At 34.5% G+C, this 21275-nt stretch overlaps 1 protein-coding gene across 1 annotated transcript in view; it reads right to left on the bottom strand.

The window, feature by feature from the left end:
• Positions 1-5126: 5126 nt before the first annotated feature.
• The window catches only part of ANTXR2 (ANTXR cell adhesion molecule 2), a 161951-nt gene continuing 145802 nt past the window's right edge, over positions 5127-21275 (bottom strand). Inside the window, exon 17 of the mRNA XM_036853450.1 lies at positions 5127-7053. Coding sequence (XP_036709345.1) covers positions 7015-7053 — 39 coding nt within the window. The 3' untranslated portion in view covers positions 5127-7014. The remainder of the gene's footprint in view (positions 7054-21275) is intronic.

The following is a 21275-nucleotide window of genomic DNA, read 5'->3' as shown; positions in this document are numbered from 1 at the left end:
AAGGAAGGAAGGAAGGAAGGAAGGGAGGGAGGGAGGGAGAGAGGGAGGAAAGAAGGAAGGAAACACTATTTATCCTCCCAATCTCAGCAAAAACTTCACTGCCTTCCCTAATGATTCAGCCTAGGTTAGTCCCTTCCCATTACAAGCTCGTAGCACTTTGTGTTTCTCCTTTACACGACTCCTGGTCTCGCATCTTCTTGTTCAGGGTCTGTCTCCACTTGCCAGTAAGATTGCTGACACTAACTTGTCCTCCCTGCTACAGTATCCTATTGCCCAGTACAGAGCCCGGCACAAGGTAGGCACCTGCCAATCTTCATTAATTAAGCTAATGAATGTGCAATTTCCTTTCTCTGGCTTTGTTCTTACCATTGTTTTTCAACCCTGGTACAACTGCTGCCTGAATTCTGACTTTCTTGGTCAGTTCTTGGCTCCTTTCTCTTGGCAACAGAACAAATTCCCTAAGCTTAGGCATGGTTTGCACTCATCTGGCAAGGGTTTCGGAGGGGGGAGTCTTTACATATCTGACTACTAAGCACAACTAACTTCCTCTACCCCTAGGACTCCACCCCAGATATGTCATTTCTGCCATTCTCCAGGGGCTATCAGAAAATCAGGGTGCTGTGTGTGGTTGAAGGTTTGCGGGGCCTGCCTTCACCCTAAACAGCACTGTTCTTTACCTGCTTTGTGTAGGTCAGTGGGTAAAATGGAGAGGAAACACAGATGTCAAAATAGAATAAACACCTGGAACAGTTTCATTATCACAAAGTAGAAAAGCAAAATATAAATCTAGTCATTCAGTTTTCCACTGTGAAGTGTCACTTTACCAATGTAATCCTTGGAAATTAAAACTAAGACTCTGAATTAATTATCCTTTCACTGTCTTGGGTTTTCTTTCCTTTCTTGTTCAACATTAACTGCCTCTGAAATTATGTTAAAGCAATGATCTCTATCATAATGTCCTTCAGCTGGCCCTGAAAACAATTTCCTACAAAAACCTTTTTTTCCTAGGAAACATCTCTTAGTCTCATCATTTTTGTTATTTTGTTTTGTTTTGTTTACACTTAGAGGAGATTACATTTTTATGAGGCTTAACTTATCTGTGACTTAGACTAAAGTAGTGTTTTGCAACAAATAGAATGATTTAAAAGTATTTTGCTCCCTCAGGAAGGCCGTTAATATACACGGGAAATAGTGTGGCAGCAAAATGAGATACTCTCGGTGGTACAGAGTTTATCTAGGGTTGCCCATATGAAACAGGCCTCATTTAGCATTAAATCTCATTTTATGTGATCAGGGTTTCTTTTCCAATGGGCCACTCAGGATTCATGCTGTAAGACTTTTTTTTTACTGAGCATCCTGAGAAGGCCATCTCTTCTGCCTTCCATCCATTCCCTTACACCTCAATTTCACACTTAAATTTGCCTAGGTTTTGGCCAAATTAGAGCTGAATATATAGCATGCAGCCAGTACCTGTTTATTAAATAAAAACAATGAATAACACGTGTTGAAGTACTTTGGAAAATTATAAAATGATATATAAGTGCAAGTTATTAATATTTTCAGGTGATTTGCCTGGTTATCTATAAACATGCTGAGAAATCATTATTTTCAGATGTCATATTGCGTCACATGAATAATCAAGGATATCTTTAGGATTGTGAAGCACGTAAAAGTTCACATTGTGAGTTATTTTTAGCATTTTTCCCTAGAAAGGATTGTGTGTGTGTGCGTGTATGCACATAGATACATACAGTAACAAAAAATATGAGCAACATGAACACTATTCCTAGTTAATGTATAGAATTTCATAATTTTTCCTAAAAACTCAAGATCTATTGGTACATGATGTTGTATTTGAGGGGAAATCTAGCTAGAGAATCTGATTCCTTTTATTTCTAACATTTTAGAGTTTATCAGTTTTATTGATGTCTTGTTCAAGATTACTACTTGAACAATATTTGAAGTAGATGTTAGTTTTATTGATGTTAAAATCACTCTCCTTTCTTTCAAAATATTTTTTTTATTCTGTGAAAAAAACAATGAACAGATGAGGAAAGCTTGCTGTTTAAGATCTATATACTATTACCTCGAATCCATTCATCAGTTTTGGAACAACCAATCCTCAATATCATCTCTGCAAATTTTCAGAGAGGCTTATTTTTTATACTAATTTGAGGGATCATCTTGCTCTTTTTGAATTCAGCCAACTTCCTTAAGTGACAGAAAATGTGAGTTAGCAGACAACTGAAATTGTGAGATGGAAGGGTGTACATTGCAGGAATGCAATGCCATTTAAAATGGAATAGCAGGCATCTGCATTCTTAAAGACAAAAAACTTCCTGTGTCATTTTCTAAATTGATGCCCTTACCTCCTATAATATTGCTCAGCCCTCCTCTCTCTGGTCTTTTTTCTCCATTTTATTTCCCTTCAATTTCAGGTGGGTGGGGTGAGTGGAGAATCCCTCCAAGATTTGTTTTATGCAGAGAAATTCAGTTTTGTCCAGCCTCTATGGCAAAACTCAGATCTGAGATTCAGTTCACCAGGAGGAACTCAGCTGAAGCTTTGAATGTATGACTTGCAAGACCCTTCCTGGTCGAGTTACAGTCTTAGACAAAGGCTGTCATGCTCTGTAGTTCACTACGAAGAGTAGGAGTGGAAAGGCAGTTTGTTTTTCCAGTTACCCAAGCACCTAAGCAAATAGAGTACAAGATACTTTTAATTTCCTGGTGTTTCTTTTAATAATCAAGCTAGTGTGGCTAGGTCTAGGTCTAGTCCCTCCATCATCTGATTCTTCAGCCAAGACGATTGGTAGCACGTTACTCTGAGTCAATCTCCATGTCTCTCTCAGTCTCTCCATGTCTCTCTCTCTCTCTTTCTCACACACACACACACACACACACACACACACACACAAACACACACGACACTTTACCTTAATATAGTTCCTGCAAAGCAATCTGAACAAGCACATTTTAATATGAATTTGCATGGTGTACTTAACAGCATTTTCTTTTGGCAGAAGAGTCCAAAAATAAAGTGCATAAAAAATCCAGCACAGGGATTGCTACGTTATGAGAAAGAAAACAAGTTTTTCTTTCTTTTATCAAATTGACTGAACTAGATACTAATAAGTATAGAAATATACCCAAATTGAAGTGTTCTCAGAAATAAGCCATGGAAATTCACTAAGTGAAATATTAATTTAACTCTGAGACTAGAGTACATGGCTGTACCCACTTCATCACCTGCAGACAGACAACATTCTCCAGCCTCACCTGCTTGTTTCTTCCCTTAAATGTACAACAGATGTACCAGAGGTATTCTCTGATTCTACAATATGTATTTCCTTTCATATTAAAATAATGTATATATTTCTCTCCTGTGCACATATACCCACCGAAATTTTCCAGTAGCAATAAAATACTAATGAACTTCCTAAAGTAGTGTGATACTGTACAAAATCTAGTAACCACAAGGCTTTGTGATAGAAGAGGAAGTTACAATGTTTACAGTATTCATAAATGTTACCCGTTTATATTTTGCCCTCTTAAGATTGAAAAACAATATATGTAAGCAGATCAATCAAAAAAAATATTTTAGACACCTTCTTGGCCATAATATAGGCTGTTTTAATTTTAAAAATAACCTAATAAATTGCCTCTGAGCAGTAAACAATGGTCAGTGATATTTATATAATAAAGTTAAGTTGACAGAGACACCCAGATCTTGTATCCAGTATGGATTTATTAGAAAAACAAATACTGAATAATTTATGATTTAAAGTGGTTAGAATAAAATTCAGGAAAAATATAAGCAAATCATTTTCTTTTCTAACAATTTAAAATGTAGGAGGTTTAAACCTTATATATTTTTGCCAGAAGAGTAATTATCCATGGATGACAGATGCCGCTCCCTACTTAATGGAGGGTCTCAAATTTTACTCTGCATCTCATTGGGAAGGAAATATAAAAATTTAAAATAGAATTAACTTGGGGAAAGGCATCAGTGCTGCAACTCTTAGCACCAAATGTTTTTTCTTGGAGCACCAAATGCTTTAAGGAAAACATTCCAAGTATCAAAGTTTTCAGATAGATAAATATTTATGGATCAAATCCATAAAGAACAGACATTGTTATGAAATATATATAGATGCCTTCAAAACTTTCTTTCCAGGCAGAGTAGACACATAAGTTAGGAGTCATTTCCCACTTAATTGTTTTTGCAACCTTATGCAACACAAATGGATTATGGATAAAGACTTAACTAATTTATTCACAGAAAGTAGATCTTGACTGACATTATGTCCAAAAAATTAAACAGGAACTGTTTCTCTATATAAAATATAAAATGTTACTAAACTTATAGAAATGGCTTTATTTTAACCTTTCATTTTCCTGGTTGAAAAGTGTAGCGGTGTCCAATTTAGTCCTTTGGTGAGAATACAGTACTCTTTAAAGCAAATTCTTCTCAATTTGCTAGTTAGCATAATCAGAGAAAATTATAACCTAGATCTGGTTCATATATTTAAGTGCAATAAAATTCCATCTGTCTTTGAACTTTATGAATGATACTTTTTTAGTCTATACATAGACCATTGCCTATGACCATTGACTCTCAGTCCCTCTTCACTAAGAGTTCTTCATAGTGGTATCAGAACTGGAAATCCATTTTCATTACAATCTACAGAAAGCTATTTTGCCGTTTAAGGGCAAAGGTCTACTTGCACTGCTCATGTACAAAATAAAAGTATCATACAAATGCCATGATACTAGACAAATTCAAAGGAACTACCAAAGAAGCAGCCTTAGTTTCTGTAGTACCCTTGAGGCTCTTAAATTCGGGGTGTGCACTGGTTGGAAATGAAGTGCCAATTTAAGAAAATCGCAGTAGGCCCTGCACCAGATGCAGATGTAGAACAATGGCCTACAAGAACTCAATGGGTATATATCTGGTTTCCAAGTCACACTTGCAAACATGGATAATTAGTACCAACACTACCATTTGTGAACATAATGGACATTTTGGAACTGGATACAATTCTGTCCCTGCAACTAATCAAGACAATTAAATATTCAACCAAACAAGGCTTGAGTTCATGTGGGCTTAAAGAAAAATGGTAGCCAAGGCACAGGTAAAATTTTATTTATGAATATGTAGACACATGACTTTGGATCCAGCCAGCCAGTGACATAAATAAACTTGAGCAAAAGATTCAAGCTAGAGGATATATATGTATACATATATCTATGTATAAAAATTTGTGTGTGTGAGCAAGGCTTATTGGAGCAGTGCAACAAATCTGGACACCAACCATCAGAATCACTCCCATCCTTTGAAATTTCCATTAAGCGCGCAATGGGGGTAATTATACTGGGATGCTCCAAATCACTGTTTCCATCTTGTGCACTCACATGCCCGCCAAACATGAAATGTTCGCCTTCTCCCTTCCAATGTGATGGTTGTTGAACTTATTTTTAGTGTCATTTGATAAGCCTTTGTGCTCGCAGAGAGACATCCCACTGACCCAGCCACTGGTCATTGTCTATACCAGTTCACATCAAAGCAGGCGCGCTTTGTCAGGTTTCCAGTCGAATATCCATTTCGCATCTGAAGTACAGTATCGAAAGTGACTAGATCATTTGAGTTTTTTTCTTCAGCTGCTGCCTCCTTCCTCCCCCACAGTGTTTCCGCTCACGCTAACATAATTTGGCATCGTTGACGTGACACGATGGTGGTTTTTCTAAAAAAATTATAATACATACATTTTCGATGTTTTGTGGTGGTAGACCCTCCTGAAAATTTAATTTATAAATTGAGGAGAGGAGGCCTTTTTTTTCTCTCTACTGAATCACAACCAATGTAGAGTGCCCCTCAAAATCCAAGTAATGCGCATACAGTAATAGGTCATTCAATGTCAAAAGGCATAAAAAAGATGAGCAAAATCTTCACAGGCTGCTGCTTGCTGTTGCCTTTAATTATATTAATTAAATTTTGAAATTTTCATGCAAAGAGAGTTGCTGGCTTGTGACGCTGAAGAGCCCTTAGAGACTTGGAGGAAGAAAATACCCTGAGCGGAAGCTTTGTGGTTACTGCTTCCTTTAAATTAAAAGCAAAACAAACTCCTAGGTATGTTTACAGATATTACTGCTTTATGTACTACTAAGCCCTAAACATAGAAAGAGGGGTAAATCTACCAATCCCAGGGACAAGTTCTCAAATCATGAGTCCATTAAGCTCCATTGAAGATCTCTGGTTAGAGGCCGTCTTCCTGTGGAATTATGCTCTATTAATTTTCTTCTTTTCCCAAGTGCATAATGAAAGAAAGGTGCCTTCAAAAACGAAAGGGCAAAATCTTGCTTGCTACCAATACCTTGAGGCATCCTGTCTACATTTTGTCATACGTGTGCACTTTTCAGTGTTAGAATGACAAGATTTTCCAGTCAGAAGCTTCCCGGAAGGCACATCGTGGTAGGGGACTTGGAAGGATTTTGTGATCTGACACAGCTATAAGGCAATAGACTCCTTTATTTGCTTAGCCTGGTGGGAGATTTCATACTCTGCCTTTGGCTAACAATCTTGCCATGTAAACACACAAGTGCCATGTTTCCATGTAAAATGCTCCTTTCTCCACTAAAGATTCACCAGGGCCAACTGTTTTGTGCTCTCTATTTTGATATCATCTTCATGCTTTTGTTTTCGCTTTTTCCTCTTTTACACATTCAAAAAAACTTTCTTGTATAAACCACAGCATGTACATTAAAGTTCCTTTTTATTTTTAATGTCCTGAATCATGTGTTACCATTGAGTTTCATCAATTCCCATGTAGATGGCAGAACAAGAGTTTGAAAATGTTTGATGCAAGCAAAGCAGAAGGCAGAGAAGACATTTCCTGACTGAGAGGAATAAAGCTGCTCTTCCAAAAACTTCTGAAATGCACTTTGTTTTCTTTTGGTTGGAAATCGGCATCGTGAAGATGTACCATCTTCGTACCTCTTGGTCTTCCTGCTTTCCTTTTACTGAGAGGGAACTCGGGAGAAGTTTATGCATCGGCCCTAGGAAAGAAACAAATCCTTATTGAAATACAGAAGTAATTATTTAAAAAAAGCATGAGAACACCTAGTTTTCCTACTATGATATAACAAACGATTACCCAAGGTAAGGTCAATGTTAGGATGAAACATGAAGTCATAAGGTTTTTTCTTTGGGTCAAAGCATGATGGTTCATTCAGATCTTTTCCACAGCAAGTTCACCTACACAATGGTATGGTAAAATTAGAGTGAAAAAAGCACTACAGAAAACAGAACTTTGTTATTGCTATTTAAAGAATAGCATTACTATCCGAGCAATAAAAATATCAAAGCCACAACCCTGTATGTTTCTACAGTGTATTAAAATGGAAGTGTCCCATTTATACAATCTGGTGCTTTTAAAACTGATATAAAACTGGTGCTTCTAAAATGTATGCATGAGAAGTGTATTTAAGAAGTTGTAAGAGATTGAGGATAAGAAGTCAGGGAGAAAGGGAAGAGATGCCATCTCTTTGTGATTCCATTTTATAATAGGCTTTTGCAAGAGATTTATTAGCAATCTTGTCCACTGCTGTTGATCATTTCTCACAACTGCACACCACCATTATGTGGTCTCTATAAATGGTGACTTTATTTGCATTCCACATTTCCAAAGAGAGTTTGCCATTCCAATTCCTTAGCAGTTCAATGAAGCTTGTGGAAACACATTGTTTCATATGTAATCATAAATAATCTAAGAATTAGTTGAAAATAAAGTTTCCAATTAGTAATAAAAGATCCCCTTCTTCCCTCTCCTTGGTGTGACATTGCAGATGTACTATATAAATCATGTCTAGATTCCTTAATAAGCCAAAAGGTAGCATATTGCTTTCTACTTTAGGGTCCAGATCATCACCCTATTGAGATTTTCCTATTTCTCATAATATCTGCTCTCTAACTTCATATTTTAGAACTTCTCTTTATTTCCCTCTAAATGTGAACAATACATTTGTTTCAAATATCTGGTACATCCAGTGTGAATGGTACATTCAAAAGGAACAACAAATATTGTTGGAGAAGAAAGCCTGGAATGTAAAAACAAGATTTTGGTCTATTTTCCTCTCAAAAGTGACTGTTCAACAAATTTGGAAATTTCAGAAATTAATGAAAAAACAGAAAAGCATAAAAGCAAACTAGTTTACATTTACTCTTGCCTAAAAGGCAAATATTCATCAAATTATCTGTCTTCTAATAATTTTGGAGGTAACATTATTACTATAATTGTCAAATTTATTACTTTGTGCCTAATGTCTACAAATAATATCTGTGCCAAAGGAAGTGGGAGAAAAGCATGGAGAAGACTACCTTAGAATGAGCTAAAAATTCCTTGGTAATGCAATGGTCATAGGTCATGTACTCAGACTGTAATTTTGTATTACCTAGAACCTTCAGAGAAGATTTTTAGAATGAATATTAAGTGAAAAGATGCTCTTCTCCAGATTAGCTACATTTGGCATCAAGTGCCAAGGAAACATTTAAAAATGTTATTTTCATGATATATCCCTTTCCTAAAAATTTTTTTCAGAGGGCAGAAAAATGACATAATTAATAAATATTTGGGCAAATCAGTAAATCAGTCTTTCTAAGCCATGACATTGTGATAGTATAACTATACATACAATGAGAAATAGATTTTAACTATGAATATTAAAACAGTGATGAATATTAAAAATATTATCTTCTGGCAATTTTCCAGAATCAAACAAATATATGAGGAAGTATATGAGGAATGACATTTTGACAACAAAGATATGCATTAATGACATTTTTCTTGTGTATTTATTATGGACCCAAAAAGTAAAAGTTTTTTCTCTTCTGCATAATTTTGAAAAGAAGTTACCATGAATTTCTACTTTTATTTGCATTTTATCACTAATTAACTAGATTTAGATAGAAGGCTCTTTTTCGGACCATTTCTGTTCCACACACCAGATTAATCTGGTGACTCTGATTCATTTATTTTATGCAATTGGAGGGTTTAAAAAGTGAAATTCATAGTTCACCTGAATTCTCAAAATCACTTCAACACCTAAATTATTCCAGACCTAAATTATTTTCTATTTCATTTAGTGTGGTTTAATTAAAGATTTAGCAACTCAAATGAAGAAAGCCCTATTGATTTTGACCCTGAGGTCCTTACTTCAGCTCTTCAGCTTGGGATTAAGTATTAATCATCAGCTGCCGCATGTCTATTGATTCAAGTACCCAAAAACCCTGGTACATGCAATATACACCCCGTGTTTTAGCACACACATTGACAAAAACAACCAAATATCTCCTCACCTCCTAATCATGGACTCAGTGTTTTTCATTTTTATCAAGATCTGATAATGTTTTATTTTACAGGAATTTAGAAGTTGGTAACTTAGAGGAGTTCTATTCCAAAGTTACTTCCACTGTTAAGCCTTTCCCAGCTCTCCCAGTCATGGGGCTCCTTCCCCCAAATTGCATCTCTACCACAGCCAAACTACATTACACCATAATTGTTTGCTTCAAGATCAAAAGGAAAAGTAACAGTGGTTAAATCTGAGAGCTCCAAAGCCTGAATATGTATCCCAGCTCTGTTATTTATTAACCTTGTGACCATGAACAACTTATGGTTTCTTCATCAATAAAATGGGGATTAAAAACTGGACCTATTCGTGACTTCCCAGGTGGCACAGTGGTTAAGAATCCGCCTGCCAATTCAGGGGACACAGGTTGGAGCCCTGGTCTGGGAAGATCCCACATGCCGCGGAGCAACTAAGCCCGTGCACCACAACTACTGAGCCTGCACTCTAGAGCCCGTGCGCCACAACTACTGAGCCCACATGCCACAACTACTGAAGCCCGCATGCCTAGAGCCCATGCTCCGCAACAAGAGAAGCCACCACAATGAGAAACCCGTGCACCACAACAGAGTAGCCCCTGCTCGCCACAACTAGAGAAAGCCCACGTGCAGCAATGAAGACCCAATGCAACCAAAAACAAACAAATAAATAAATAAATAAGAAATAAGTGACTAATCACAATTAAAAAAAATTGGACCTATTCTTAGGACTATTATAAAGATTAAGTCTGTTAATATAGATCTATAAAGCACTTAGAACAGTACCTGGCACATAGTAAACTTGCAATTAAAAAGCAGATAGTTATTATCAATCTCCCCTCTACGATGTCATTGCGCAGTGTCTAACATAGAGCAGACGTGTTATAAATACTCACTTAGAAACAAGTGAATGGATGGATGATGTATAAAAGAATTAATACGTAATGACTAGACCTCTACTGGGGGAGGAGCCAGACCTTAAAAATGGGAAGATAGAAAAAGTATGAATTTGAGAGAGGAAAAAAGAGATTACAAAGGAGAAAAATACAACAGTGGAAAAGGAGAGAAGATAATATGGAGAAAATAGAAAAGAGTAGTTCTAAAGAGAAAAGATAGATAAAGAATAATCAAGAAAAAAAGAAACTATTGGCCAAAGGAAATTTTTATTTAGTATTCCATCAGGCACCTTACTCCCAGGGGATTATTTCATGCTAGCTGCTACCATCCACTTACCAGAATATTCTAAAATCAAGGCAACATACCCTGGTTGCAAGTGGCTGTGATTAGGAGTCTGTGGCCCTTTGAATACTGCTCAATACTATCTTACAAAACGCATCAATATAATGCCAATTATGTTTAAGGTCAAGAATGTTAGGCTGCCATTGATATCATGGCAAGCAGTCTAGGCCAGAACACAGCAGAGCAATTTTTATTCACAGGAAATGGGATATGACAGGGTTTGCAGGTCTGCCATATCCTCGTGCTTACAATGCCTATACAATAAAGGTATGTTATCAAGGTAACAAGTAAAGCAATGTAAAATAACTTGAGCATACAACTCATCATCAGCTGGTACAGAATGGAAAATATTCGTAGTAATAGTGTTTATTTTTCTGAGACTATTTCACTTTAATTACAAATAATACAAGCTCTGAATATTTTTAAAAAGTTAATTGAATAGGTTAATAATAAACCATTCAATGCAACCTAAATATACAGAAATATACATAGAGACATAATTTTAATACTTTATTCTCTATATAGAGGTTAATACTAGTATCAGGTAACAGGACTATATAGTCTCTAAAATAAACCACTAAACTTGTAATATGCTAAAACAAATGAACACAAGATTTCTGCTAGCAAGAGTTAAAACAAATGTGTAACATTATGTTTGCTTTATATTTTGCAAAATAATTCAAAAAATTTGAATTCAGGTGGCATAAGTGTTTAGGGAATAATAAAACATGTAATATAAAGCATAATTATTGATGTGGAGAAATAACATTAATTTTCTCTATATTTTCAAATTTTTAATTAAATATTTTTTAAAATAATTTTCTTGACTTAAAATCATGCTCTAATCATGCATCTAAGTTATGGGTAAAATCAAAGTATACTGTTGTCGTGATGCTTTATGTAATGCCCATATTATTTATTCAATTAGGCAATCACTTCAACCAACTTGAATTTGATATCATGCCGTATAAGTCACTAGGTCATAAATTTCAACAATAAGAACATATAGTCAATGTAAAATTGAATTAAATGAGTATCCTTAGGACTGCATTAGTTTAAAAATGAACTATGTATGTATTCCATTCTTTTGCCTTGGGAATATAGAATTCCTTGGATGCAATGAAATAATTGTAAAATTTATCCATTTTGTATGACATAGAGATTAGGAGTAAAATTTCTTAAATATTAAAAAAATTAAATTTAGGTAGAACAAATAGAATTTAACTACTGACTTTAGATTATAGCCAAGTACATTTAAAGTACATTAATTTAAAAATTGTGATAATTCAGATAATGACTGACCAGGTTATAATTTACCTTCTCAATATATTAAACAACCAGGCAAATTAACTGTAAACAAGATTACTATTGGCATATTTACCTACTTAAAATAAGCTGTAGAATATTAGAATTATTTATATATTAATAATTGACATCATTGTATTGTAATCTGGGTATGACATTTTATTTGCCTAATAAAAATTATGGTTTAAAAGGAATAAAACTGCCTCCCATTGAATGTAAACCATCTTATGCAACCTTATATTGAGCACATTACCTAATTAGTGAGCTTCTGTGGCAAGAAAAGAACTCTCATGCATTGCTAGGGAAAATATAAATTGGCAAAAACTATATATAAGCAACATATGTAATAATAGTCTTTAAAAGCTTATATTCCTTGACTCAGTAATTTCATGTTGGGAATTCAGCAAAGTATCTGTAAAGTAAAGTATCTAGACAAAGATTTCAAAATGTTTACCATGGGGTTTTTATAATGTGAAAAATATAATCAGTAAATTAATATTTATTTCTGTCTCACAATCAGAGAATAATTAAATTATGATTAATCTATCTAACGGTTATGTAGCCATTAAAATAGAAATTTTAAAAAAATTTTAAAGATGTAGGGAAATGATAAGTGAAAAAATGCCAACTTGTATATATATGTAATTATAATTATGCAATGTATATCGAAAGAGTAAAAGACAAGACTAAGAGACTACACCAAATATGCTATGAGTAGTGGAATTGCATATTATTTCTTACATTCTATTTTATATCTTTTCTGTATATTTATATATTTGATAGCTTAAAAATAAGTTTTCAAAGACCAAATTCAATCAGCAAAAACGCAGTCTTTTCTACACATCTATATTTATGTTTTTAAAAGTCATTATGGGGGGGCTTCGCTGGTGGCACAGTGGTTGAGAATCTGCCTGCCAATGCAGGGGACACGGGTTCGAGCCCTGGTCTGGGAAGATCCCACATGCTGCGGAGCAACTGGGCCCGTGAGCCACAATTACTGAGCCTGCGCGTCTGGAGCCTGTGCTCCGCAACAAGAGAGGCCGCCATAGTGAGAGGCCCGCACACCACGATGAAGAGTGGCCCCCGCTTGCCACAACTAGAGAAAGCCCTCGCACAGAAATGAAGACCCAACACAGCCAAAAATAAATAAATAAATAAATAAATAAATAAATAAATAAATAAATAAAATATGTATTAAAAAAAAAAGACAAGTGAGAAAAAAAGAATTAAAAAAAAAAAGTCATTACAGGAACCAATTGACTACTCTCAGGAATCACCACCATCTACCAACTATACCAAAGTTCTCCAGCATTCATTGTTCCCATAGGTCAACTCATTTACTTGTCTCTAGGTTGTCTTTTACAGTTAATATCCTGATGAACCCACGTGTATGCAGTTTTACTCAAGAGTGCGTGAGTATGGCAGAAGCCACTGATTAATATATTTTATAATCCACAGTCAGCATTTTCATTTTTATGGTACACAATTCTAAGAGTTTTCATAAAATGCTTTCTCAAGCATTTGTCCAGGCTGCAATCAGCAATCTTATTTTAAAAAGTATATGTGTGTGTGCATGCATGCACGCATGTGTGTGTACATGTGCATACATGGCCTACCTCAAGCCCTGTGCATACTGGAGTTGACTATATTTAAATAAAAATATAACGTAAATCTTTAATTTTCATACAACATCAAACTTTCTAATGACATGCACAGTATCTAGGGTATATATATATATATATTTATATATACACACACACATATATATCTGCACTCAGTCAACAACATAGAATATTTATACCTCAGGCACTTATCAATAATAATTTTTGAATGCTTTCTCTCCAGATCTGTTGGCAAAACTATCTTTGAAAGTGAGGTTCTAAATGAAATGCTAGCCATCGATTTCTCTAGGTCAGTGGTTTTTTTGTTTTTCATATTATAGTCCACGAAGTCCTGGGGGTTCTACAAGGTGTATTGGGGACCACTATGGCTGGAATGGTGCACAAGAATGGAGCAAGCAGGCACATGCAAGCCTCCCCAAATCCAAACCAAGAAGATGCACTCTCATCTACCCTTTAAAATTGCAGTTCAGTATAATATTTTTTTTTGTTGACCCTAAAAATGTGGTTTGATACCTATTATTCAAGCTATTCATACTTATGTGAAGCCAGATCACCAGTAAACTATCAATATACCTGGACTTGGTTTCTTTACTTTTCTTTAGAAATACCTTCCTAAATCAATCTATGACAACATTACAGCATTATCCCTTTCAACTTTTGGTCATTATCCCTTTCAACATTACAGCATTATCCCTTTCAACATCCCTTATCAACTTTTGGTCGCATCTAGAACGCACATGAATTTTGGTTACATACAGAGAATTTTGTATTTTGGAAAATTGCTATTGAAGATGTTGATATTAAGGGATCAATTCTGAGAGTTCAGAGCTAGCTAGGAAAAAGCATGTCACTTCTGGTAAGCTCATGTGCTTCCCTTTTATTATATAATGCCAATTAGGTAACTCAGCCTTTCTCTTTGTGCCTTGACTTTCAAAAAGCTCAGATTTACATCATGTTCTAAAAGCATTGCTACTCTTAGTGTACATTTTCTGGTACAGCTATCTTAACTTTGGCCCATGTTTACTTCTCTATTTTTATCCTTAAGTTTTATTGTATATTTTTTCTCAATATTTCTCTACAGGTAGATTAGGTATAAGTAAGTGGAAACTAATATATATTTCTTAATTCTCAGCTTTCTTAATCACAAAGACTTCACACTCATCTAAACCTTTAAAACCCTCCAACAAATGTACTACCTCAACCTCTACCTTATACAAAAGATCATATCATGTCTAATTCCCTTCTTTGTTATCTTTTCTTATTCTGGTAGGGCTTACTGAGGTACTGTTCAGATAGCTGATGTCAAATGATGATTAATTTGAATTTAATCTTAACTAAGTTAACACAGATAATTAATATGAATTTGAAGCTTATACATGAAAGCTTGCTGAAACTATACTATTCCATACAATCCCAAAAGTTCTGCAAGAATAAATCCCCTAGGTCTAAAGACTGAGAGCTTAACTTCATTTTCTTTGACTGCTAGGAAAAATAAGCACAATATGATTCTTTATAAACTATAAATGTATTTATATCCCAATCCATCTCTTAGAGCAGAGGTCTGTGCAGAGGCTTTACTCCATTACTCACCTTCCATCAGTATAAGAAGGAAGAGAATATACCAAGGATACATCACAAACAGAACTCTGGTCATAACAAAGGCTAAACTCACAATTAGAACCTGTCAGTTTTAACTCCACTTAAGTGATTTTCAGGCAACACCAAGTATCTATTAGAGTAAGAGGTTAATTGACGTTTCATTGTTGTCAATACCTTCTCTTAGGTCTCATAATAAGTAGGATTGGAAAGTTGGTGCCCAAAATAAAAATGTCCAGTGCTGTAACTGTTCTTCAGTTAACTAAACCAAGAGATAAAAACTAGACAACAGTAGGAACCAATGTATTTGCTGTTGGTTAAGTATATAGACCCCAACTCTGTTGCAATATTTGAAAACTGATTTTGCCAATTCATTTTCACTGTGACCAGAGTAGCATTAGCCAGAGCAAGTACCACATTTCCCATCTCTTGAGCATTAAAATTCTGCAGGCATTAACATTTGCAAGCTCCTTTACTAGCTATCTGCACAGGATATATTTCACTGCTATAACTGTAATAGTATTATGCTCACCTCATAAATATCCATTGACAAGCTGAAGCATACAACTGCACTTTGGTTTAGACTTTTCAAACACAGATAGCTGATTTATTTATATCTCCACTTTAAAAAAGAGTTTACTAAACCTTCATGCTTTGTGCAACAGTGAACAGTGATTCAAATTTAAAATTATATACAAAGCACAGATACACATGGAAACAAACACAAGACAATTCAAGAGGTCCAGGAAATCACAAATATCAGGAAAGAATTTTGACTTGAGAACACAATAGGCTCTTTGGGTGAAGATTTCCTGTAGCAACTGGAGGTACAGAGTGAAGAGAAGGCACCTACTATTCTCTCTCTCTCTCTGAATGTCAGAAATTCTTGAAAGGTTTACCTCATTTTTTTTAGTAAAAGGACAAGTTAGTAGTCCTTACATATTTAATACTAACAGTATAATAGGACTATGTGCAACTATCAGCAATATATACATATACAAACATATACATATATACATACATATACACACACAAAGAGAAAGATATATATACATATATATATATACATATATAATATATAAAAGAATCTGTGTTATCCTCTGCTTTTAAAAAAAACTGAAATATTTTGAGCTGAAATATAAGTTCCATATACTTTTTTCTAATGGAAGCTCAACCTATAAATGTTCCACCTTACAGTGGAGACAACACACCATATGGATATTCAGTTAATGTCATGAAGGGAAGTACTGAGTTTGCCTGATAAATTCACCTTCAATTTTTTTTTCTTCTTCATTCTCTTATGGCATCTGCAAAATGTTAGTGACTATATACACACTGTTAATATTTATTTTGCAAATAGCTATGTACCTTTATGTTTTTGAGATTCAGACATATAGTTGGCATTTAATGAAACATCTAACTCATACTTCATAATAGTAAGATATGAAGGCTAAAATTGCCTTCACTAAGTGCAAGGCAGAACCCTCCCAAAAGCTGGAGACATAGCAGGAAAGCTGAGAGAGACCCCTACATAGTACATGACATTTTCCTTGAGACCAAAGAAGTAGTCAACTGAAGGCTAGGGAGAAAAGCAGGAGGGTAGTGAAATAATTACCTTTTCAAAGACACATGGGGCCTTCCCTAAGGGAAAGGAAGCAGCCTATTGAAGATTTGGGGAATGGCAAGAGGAATGAGAAAAACAGCTCTGAGGGACACAGGGCCTTCTTGAACCACATGTCAGTAGCCTGTTGAAACCTGGGAGGAAGAGAACTGAGAAAGAGCTCTCCAAGACTCATGGGGCCTTCTGAGAGTGCAAGGAACAGGGCCAGTCAAAGGCTATAGGCAGGAGATCAATATGGAAATAGGTCTCTCAAAGTACAGAAAGTGGTGGTTGGTGGGCATAGGGAAGGTATGGTCCTGGTAGCTGAATAGCAAAGAGAACTCCCCTGCAACCAAGAAGCTCATAGGTGGGTTGTAAAGGAGAGAGAGACAGAGACAGAGACAGAAAAAGGAAAAGAAAGAGAGCTCTGCTAAAGGAAAATCCCTGATCTTACTCTCAAAATTTTGGAAACCAGTAGTGAACTAAAAATAACTAAGATGGCAACAAACCAAGACCCAGCTCAACCACAAATCAGCAACATGACAGAGGAAGGGTACACATCTTTCTAGAGGTAAATATTATCTAGATTAGTCTCTATTTTTTATGACAGTGTCCAGAATAAAATCACAAATTATGGTACACACAAAGAAGCAGGAGAATATGACCCATAATCAATGGAAAATACAGTTAATATAGGCAAATCTACAATTAATAAACAAGGACTTTAAAATAACTATGATAAAAATGTTAAAAGTTCTAATGAGAAAGGTGGACAGCATGCATAAAAATATAGTGAATATCCACAGAAATATGGAAACTTTGAATAAGAACAAAATTGAAAAACTAGAGACAAAAATGCAATATCAGATATAAAGAATGTTTTTGATTCATGTAAAAATATACTGAACATAGCAGAAGAAAAACTCACTGAACTTGAAGGTAGGAGAATAGAAATTGTTCAAATTGAAAAGCAAAGAAACAAATAACTAAAGAGAATCTGAGACCAGTGGGACAATATCTAATGGTCTGTCACATGAGTAATTGGTGTCCCAGAAGAGAGAAGAAAGAATGGGGAAGAAAATTTTGAAAAAAATAATGGCTAAGAATTTCCTAGAATTGATGAAAGGCATAAACCTACAGATCAAAGAAACGTAATGACCCTCAAGCCGGATAAATACATAGAAAACCTTATCAGGGAACATATAATAAAACTTATGAAAGCCAAAGAAAATCCTAAGAGTATACCTCTCTGTCCCTAATCATCCCCCAGCTGAAGATATTCTGTACAGAGAAAACAACTGTAAGCATGACAGCCAACATTTTATCAGAAACAATGGAAAATACAAGACAGTGGAACTCTCTCAAATGCTAAATGGGGAGGAAAAAAGTCAACCTAAACTTCCATATCCAGAGAAAATATCACTCAAGAAGGTAAGCAAAATAAAGACATTTTAAGACAAGCAAAACCTGACATAATTTATCTGCAACAGGCTTCAACAACCACGAGTGCTAAATGAAGTTCTGAAACTGAAGGAAAAGATACTAGATGGAAGCCTAGATGTGCAGGAAGAAATACAGAGAAACAGAAGTAAATATGTGCATAAACATGAAATATAAATATATAAAAGAAAATTTCTTTATGACACTATTGATTACAAAAATAATAACATCAAAATTAGGAAAAATATAATATATTATTGAATTTATATCTTATGTAGACTACCACATATGATAATAAGAGCACATAGAAATAGAGGGGTAAATGGAAGTTAGGCCATGGTAATATTTATGTATTATTTTAAACTAGTATACTATTGTAGACTGTGAAAAGTTAAAGAAGCATATTGTTATCTCTAGAGCAACCACTGAAAAACAGCGCAGAGGTATAGCTTAAAAAGATAATAGAGGGGATGGAATAGATTACAAAAAAATACTATATTAATCCAAAAGAGGGCAGAAAAGGAGAAACAGAAGAACAAAGAATGGGTAGGACAGATAGAAATAAAATACAGTAGATACAAGAACTGGAAATAAATTGAAACAAATGAACTGGATACATAACCACATTGACAAAAGAACTACTTCAAGTGACTTAACACAGTATTGTGTTTGTATACCAACTACAGAATATAATTTAAGGATAAATAGACCAGCAAAAAATGTTTTATTTCATTCATTAGTCTTAATTTTACTAATACTATTTTATTATTAATTTGTAGCTATATATATTATAGGATAGAGCAAATAAGTATTTTAATATTGGTAAGGCCAAGATTTTTCATGTAAGAGAAAAGGGGTACAAGTATAAATTCAAAAACATTCAGCGTTAAGATCCTTTTGATGCTAAATCAGAATTAAAAGTATACCATAACTCATGATTTTTTCAAAACTATTGAATTTCCTAGTTCTACCTGCTGAAAATGCTTAGAAGCAATGAAAACCCAATAACAATTAGCACCCCTAGTATCCAAATGTGTTCTCTAAATACCATTATCTACTAAAAACATCTAATGCTCCTTGGAGTTGAATGGTTTATTCTACTTTTGAAACAGAAAACATAAAAGATGAGTCTGGGACATATTATGCCAAAACTAAAGAAATTTATCAAAGACTAATGTGCACCATGCCAAAAATATATAATAATCAATATGATGAATCAGGCTTTTACAATATGGTTTCTCTGATCAAACTTGGCATCACAAATAGTAGAACAATTGGTGTGATGTGTTACCCAGTGCACAGCACCACTTATGAATAATCCATTCCAAAAGAAAAAGGTGATTCTGAATCATAGCAAGGGGGTAGAGAATGTCAGTATATATGATCATGTGTGTGGCAGACCAGTGCTGGAGGTGTTATAATTTTATCAAAATGTTCAGGTGGCATTGAGCAGAGATTATAAGGAGGTCAATGAAACTATGACTATCTGGGGAAGAATAATTCTTGTAGAGAAATCAACAAGTGCAAAGGCCCTGGGGTGAAAGCGTCTTTGGCATATCTGTAGACAAGTAATCCAGATAGTGTGGCAGGAACAGACTGAGCAATGAAGAAAGTGGAAGATGAAGTCAGACAGGAAGCAGAGAGCCTATGATGCAAAGCCTTGTAGCAGGAGCTGTTATAAATTCTTTTTTAAAAGCCAGGTTACTAAAAGTAAACATCTGGATTCCTTCTCATCTCTTTTACAGCAGACTGAGATAAGATGTTAAGTGATTTACTCTTCGAAGTTCTTAAGGCCAACACACACACACACACACACACACACACACACACACACACACACAAACTTTCTCTCAGTCTCTCTCTCCCACACACACTCAACAATCAGAATAAAAACCCAAACTCCAAACATTATGTCAAATAATTGTTAACTGAAATAATAATTAATCCTTATTAATTATTTAATTATTAATTAATCCATATTTGAATTATGTATTTAGATAAATGTGAGGCAAATCCAAATGAAAGGTTTATTATATCACTACTGTTCAATCAGGTGGGAAATACATAGAATAAATTAATTGACTCAGTGTGGAAGCATGATGCATGAAAATATTAATTTTCACTTGAATATCTCTAGACTTAAAATTTTAACCTCAGTTGTTAACATCAGAGAGCAAAACTTTTACATGCAATTCATTTGTCTTTTTCCTAGGAAATTAGGCATTGAGATATTTATTTGTCTTATCAAACTGCTTTAGGCACATTTAAAGAGAAACCCTGAATGCTTATACATCACTATTCACGAAAAACATTTATTGAGACATTTTGCTAATGTATACGATCTTAGACATGCAATGATTTCTCTCTAGCTAAGTTTAGTTTCTAAGAATTAAATCCTCACTTTTGGGACTCTAAAACAGTGTTTGTTGTCCTGGTTAAAAAAAAATTAATACCTAAAAACATGTTGATGAATTCAGCCTGCACATGATTTCATTAGCTATCTCTACTTAAAAGTATTCACAGCTCTTTGGGTCATTTGTCAGAGAGCTAAATTCCCAGCTAATTTGAGACTAAGACCAATCATTTAACAGCCTCTTTCAAAGAAAAACAAATATTAAAAACTTCCGTTAAGTTTTAAAAATAATACTTGATGGATAATACCAATTAAAAATACCTTAAACAAATGTACAGTTTTTAAAGCTTCATTTTGAAGGGTAATTATAGATAACTTTCTAGATTATAAATGAAAAAATTTTATTTAAAAAAACTACCTAATGCTTTATCTGGAAAATTAGCTACTGTGATGCTGTTTTCTTTCAGCACAGCAAGTATTTAGTGAACTCATTCCAGGTATTCAGTCCTAATAGAAGACGTACATATGTATTCAACTTTTGCACAACAAATTTATGCTTTAGGTATTTTTATTACATTTGGGAAAACCAATTTTAAACAATTGCTGAACTCATTTTTATATTTAATAATGAATCCAAATCCCCAAAGTCAGGATTTCATTTTGAATATTTATTACAGACTAATATTTAGATGTATGATATCAGAAGATATATGCTTTTCTATAACACATAAGTAATGTGGATT

Source organism: Balaenoptera musculus, chromosome 5 (assembly GCF_009873245.2).
Source record: "Balaenoptera musculus isolate JJ_BM4_2016_0621 chromosome 5, mBalMus1.pri.v3, whole genome shotgun sequence".
NCBI lineage: Eukaryota > Metazoa > Chordata > Mammalia > Artiodactyla > Balaenopteridae > Balaenoptera > Balaenoptera musculus.
Note: the sequence above shows the minus strand (reverse complement) of the source record. Positions and strands in the feature narration are given on the sequence as shown.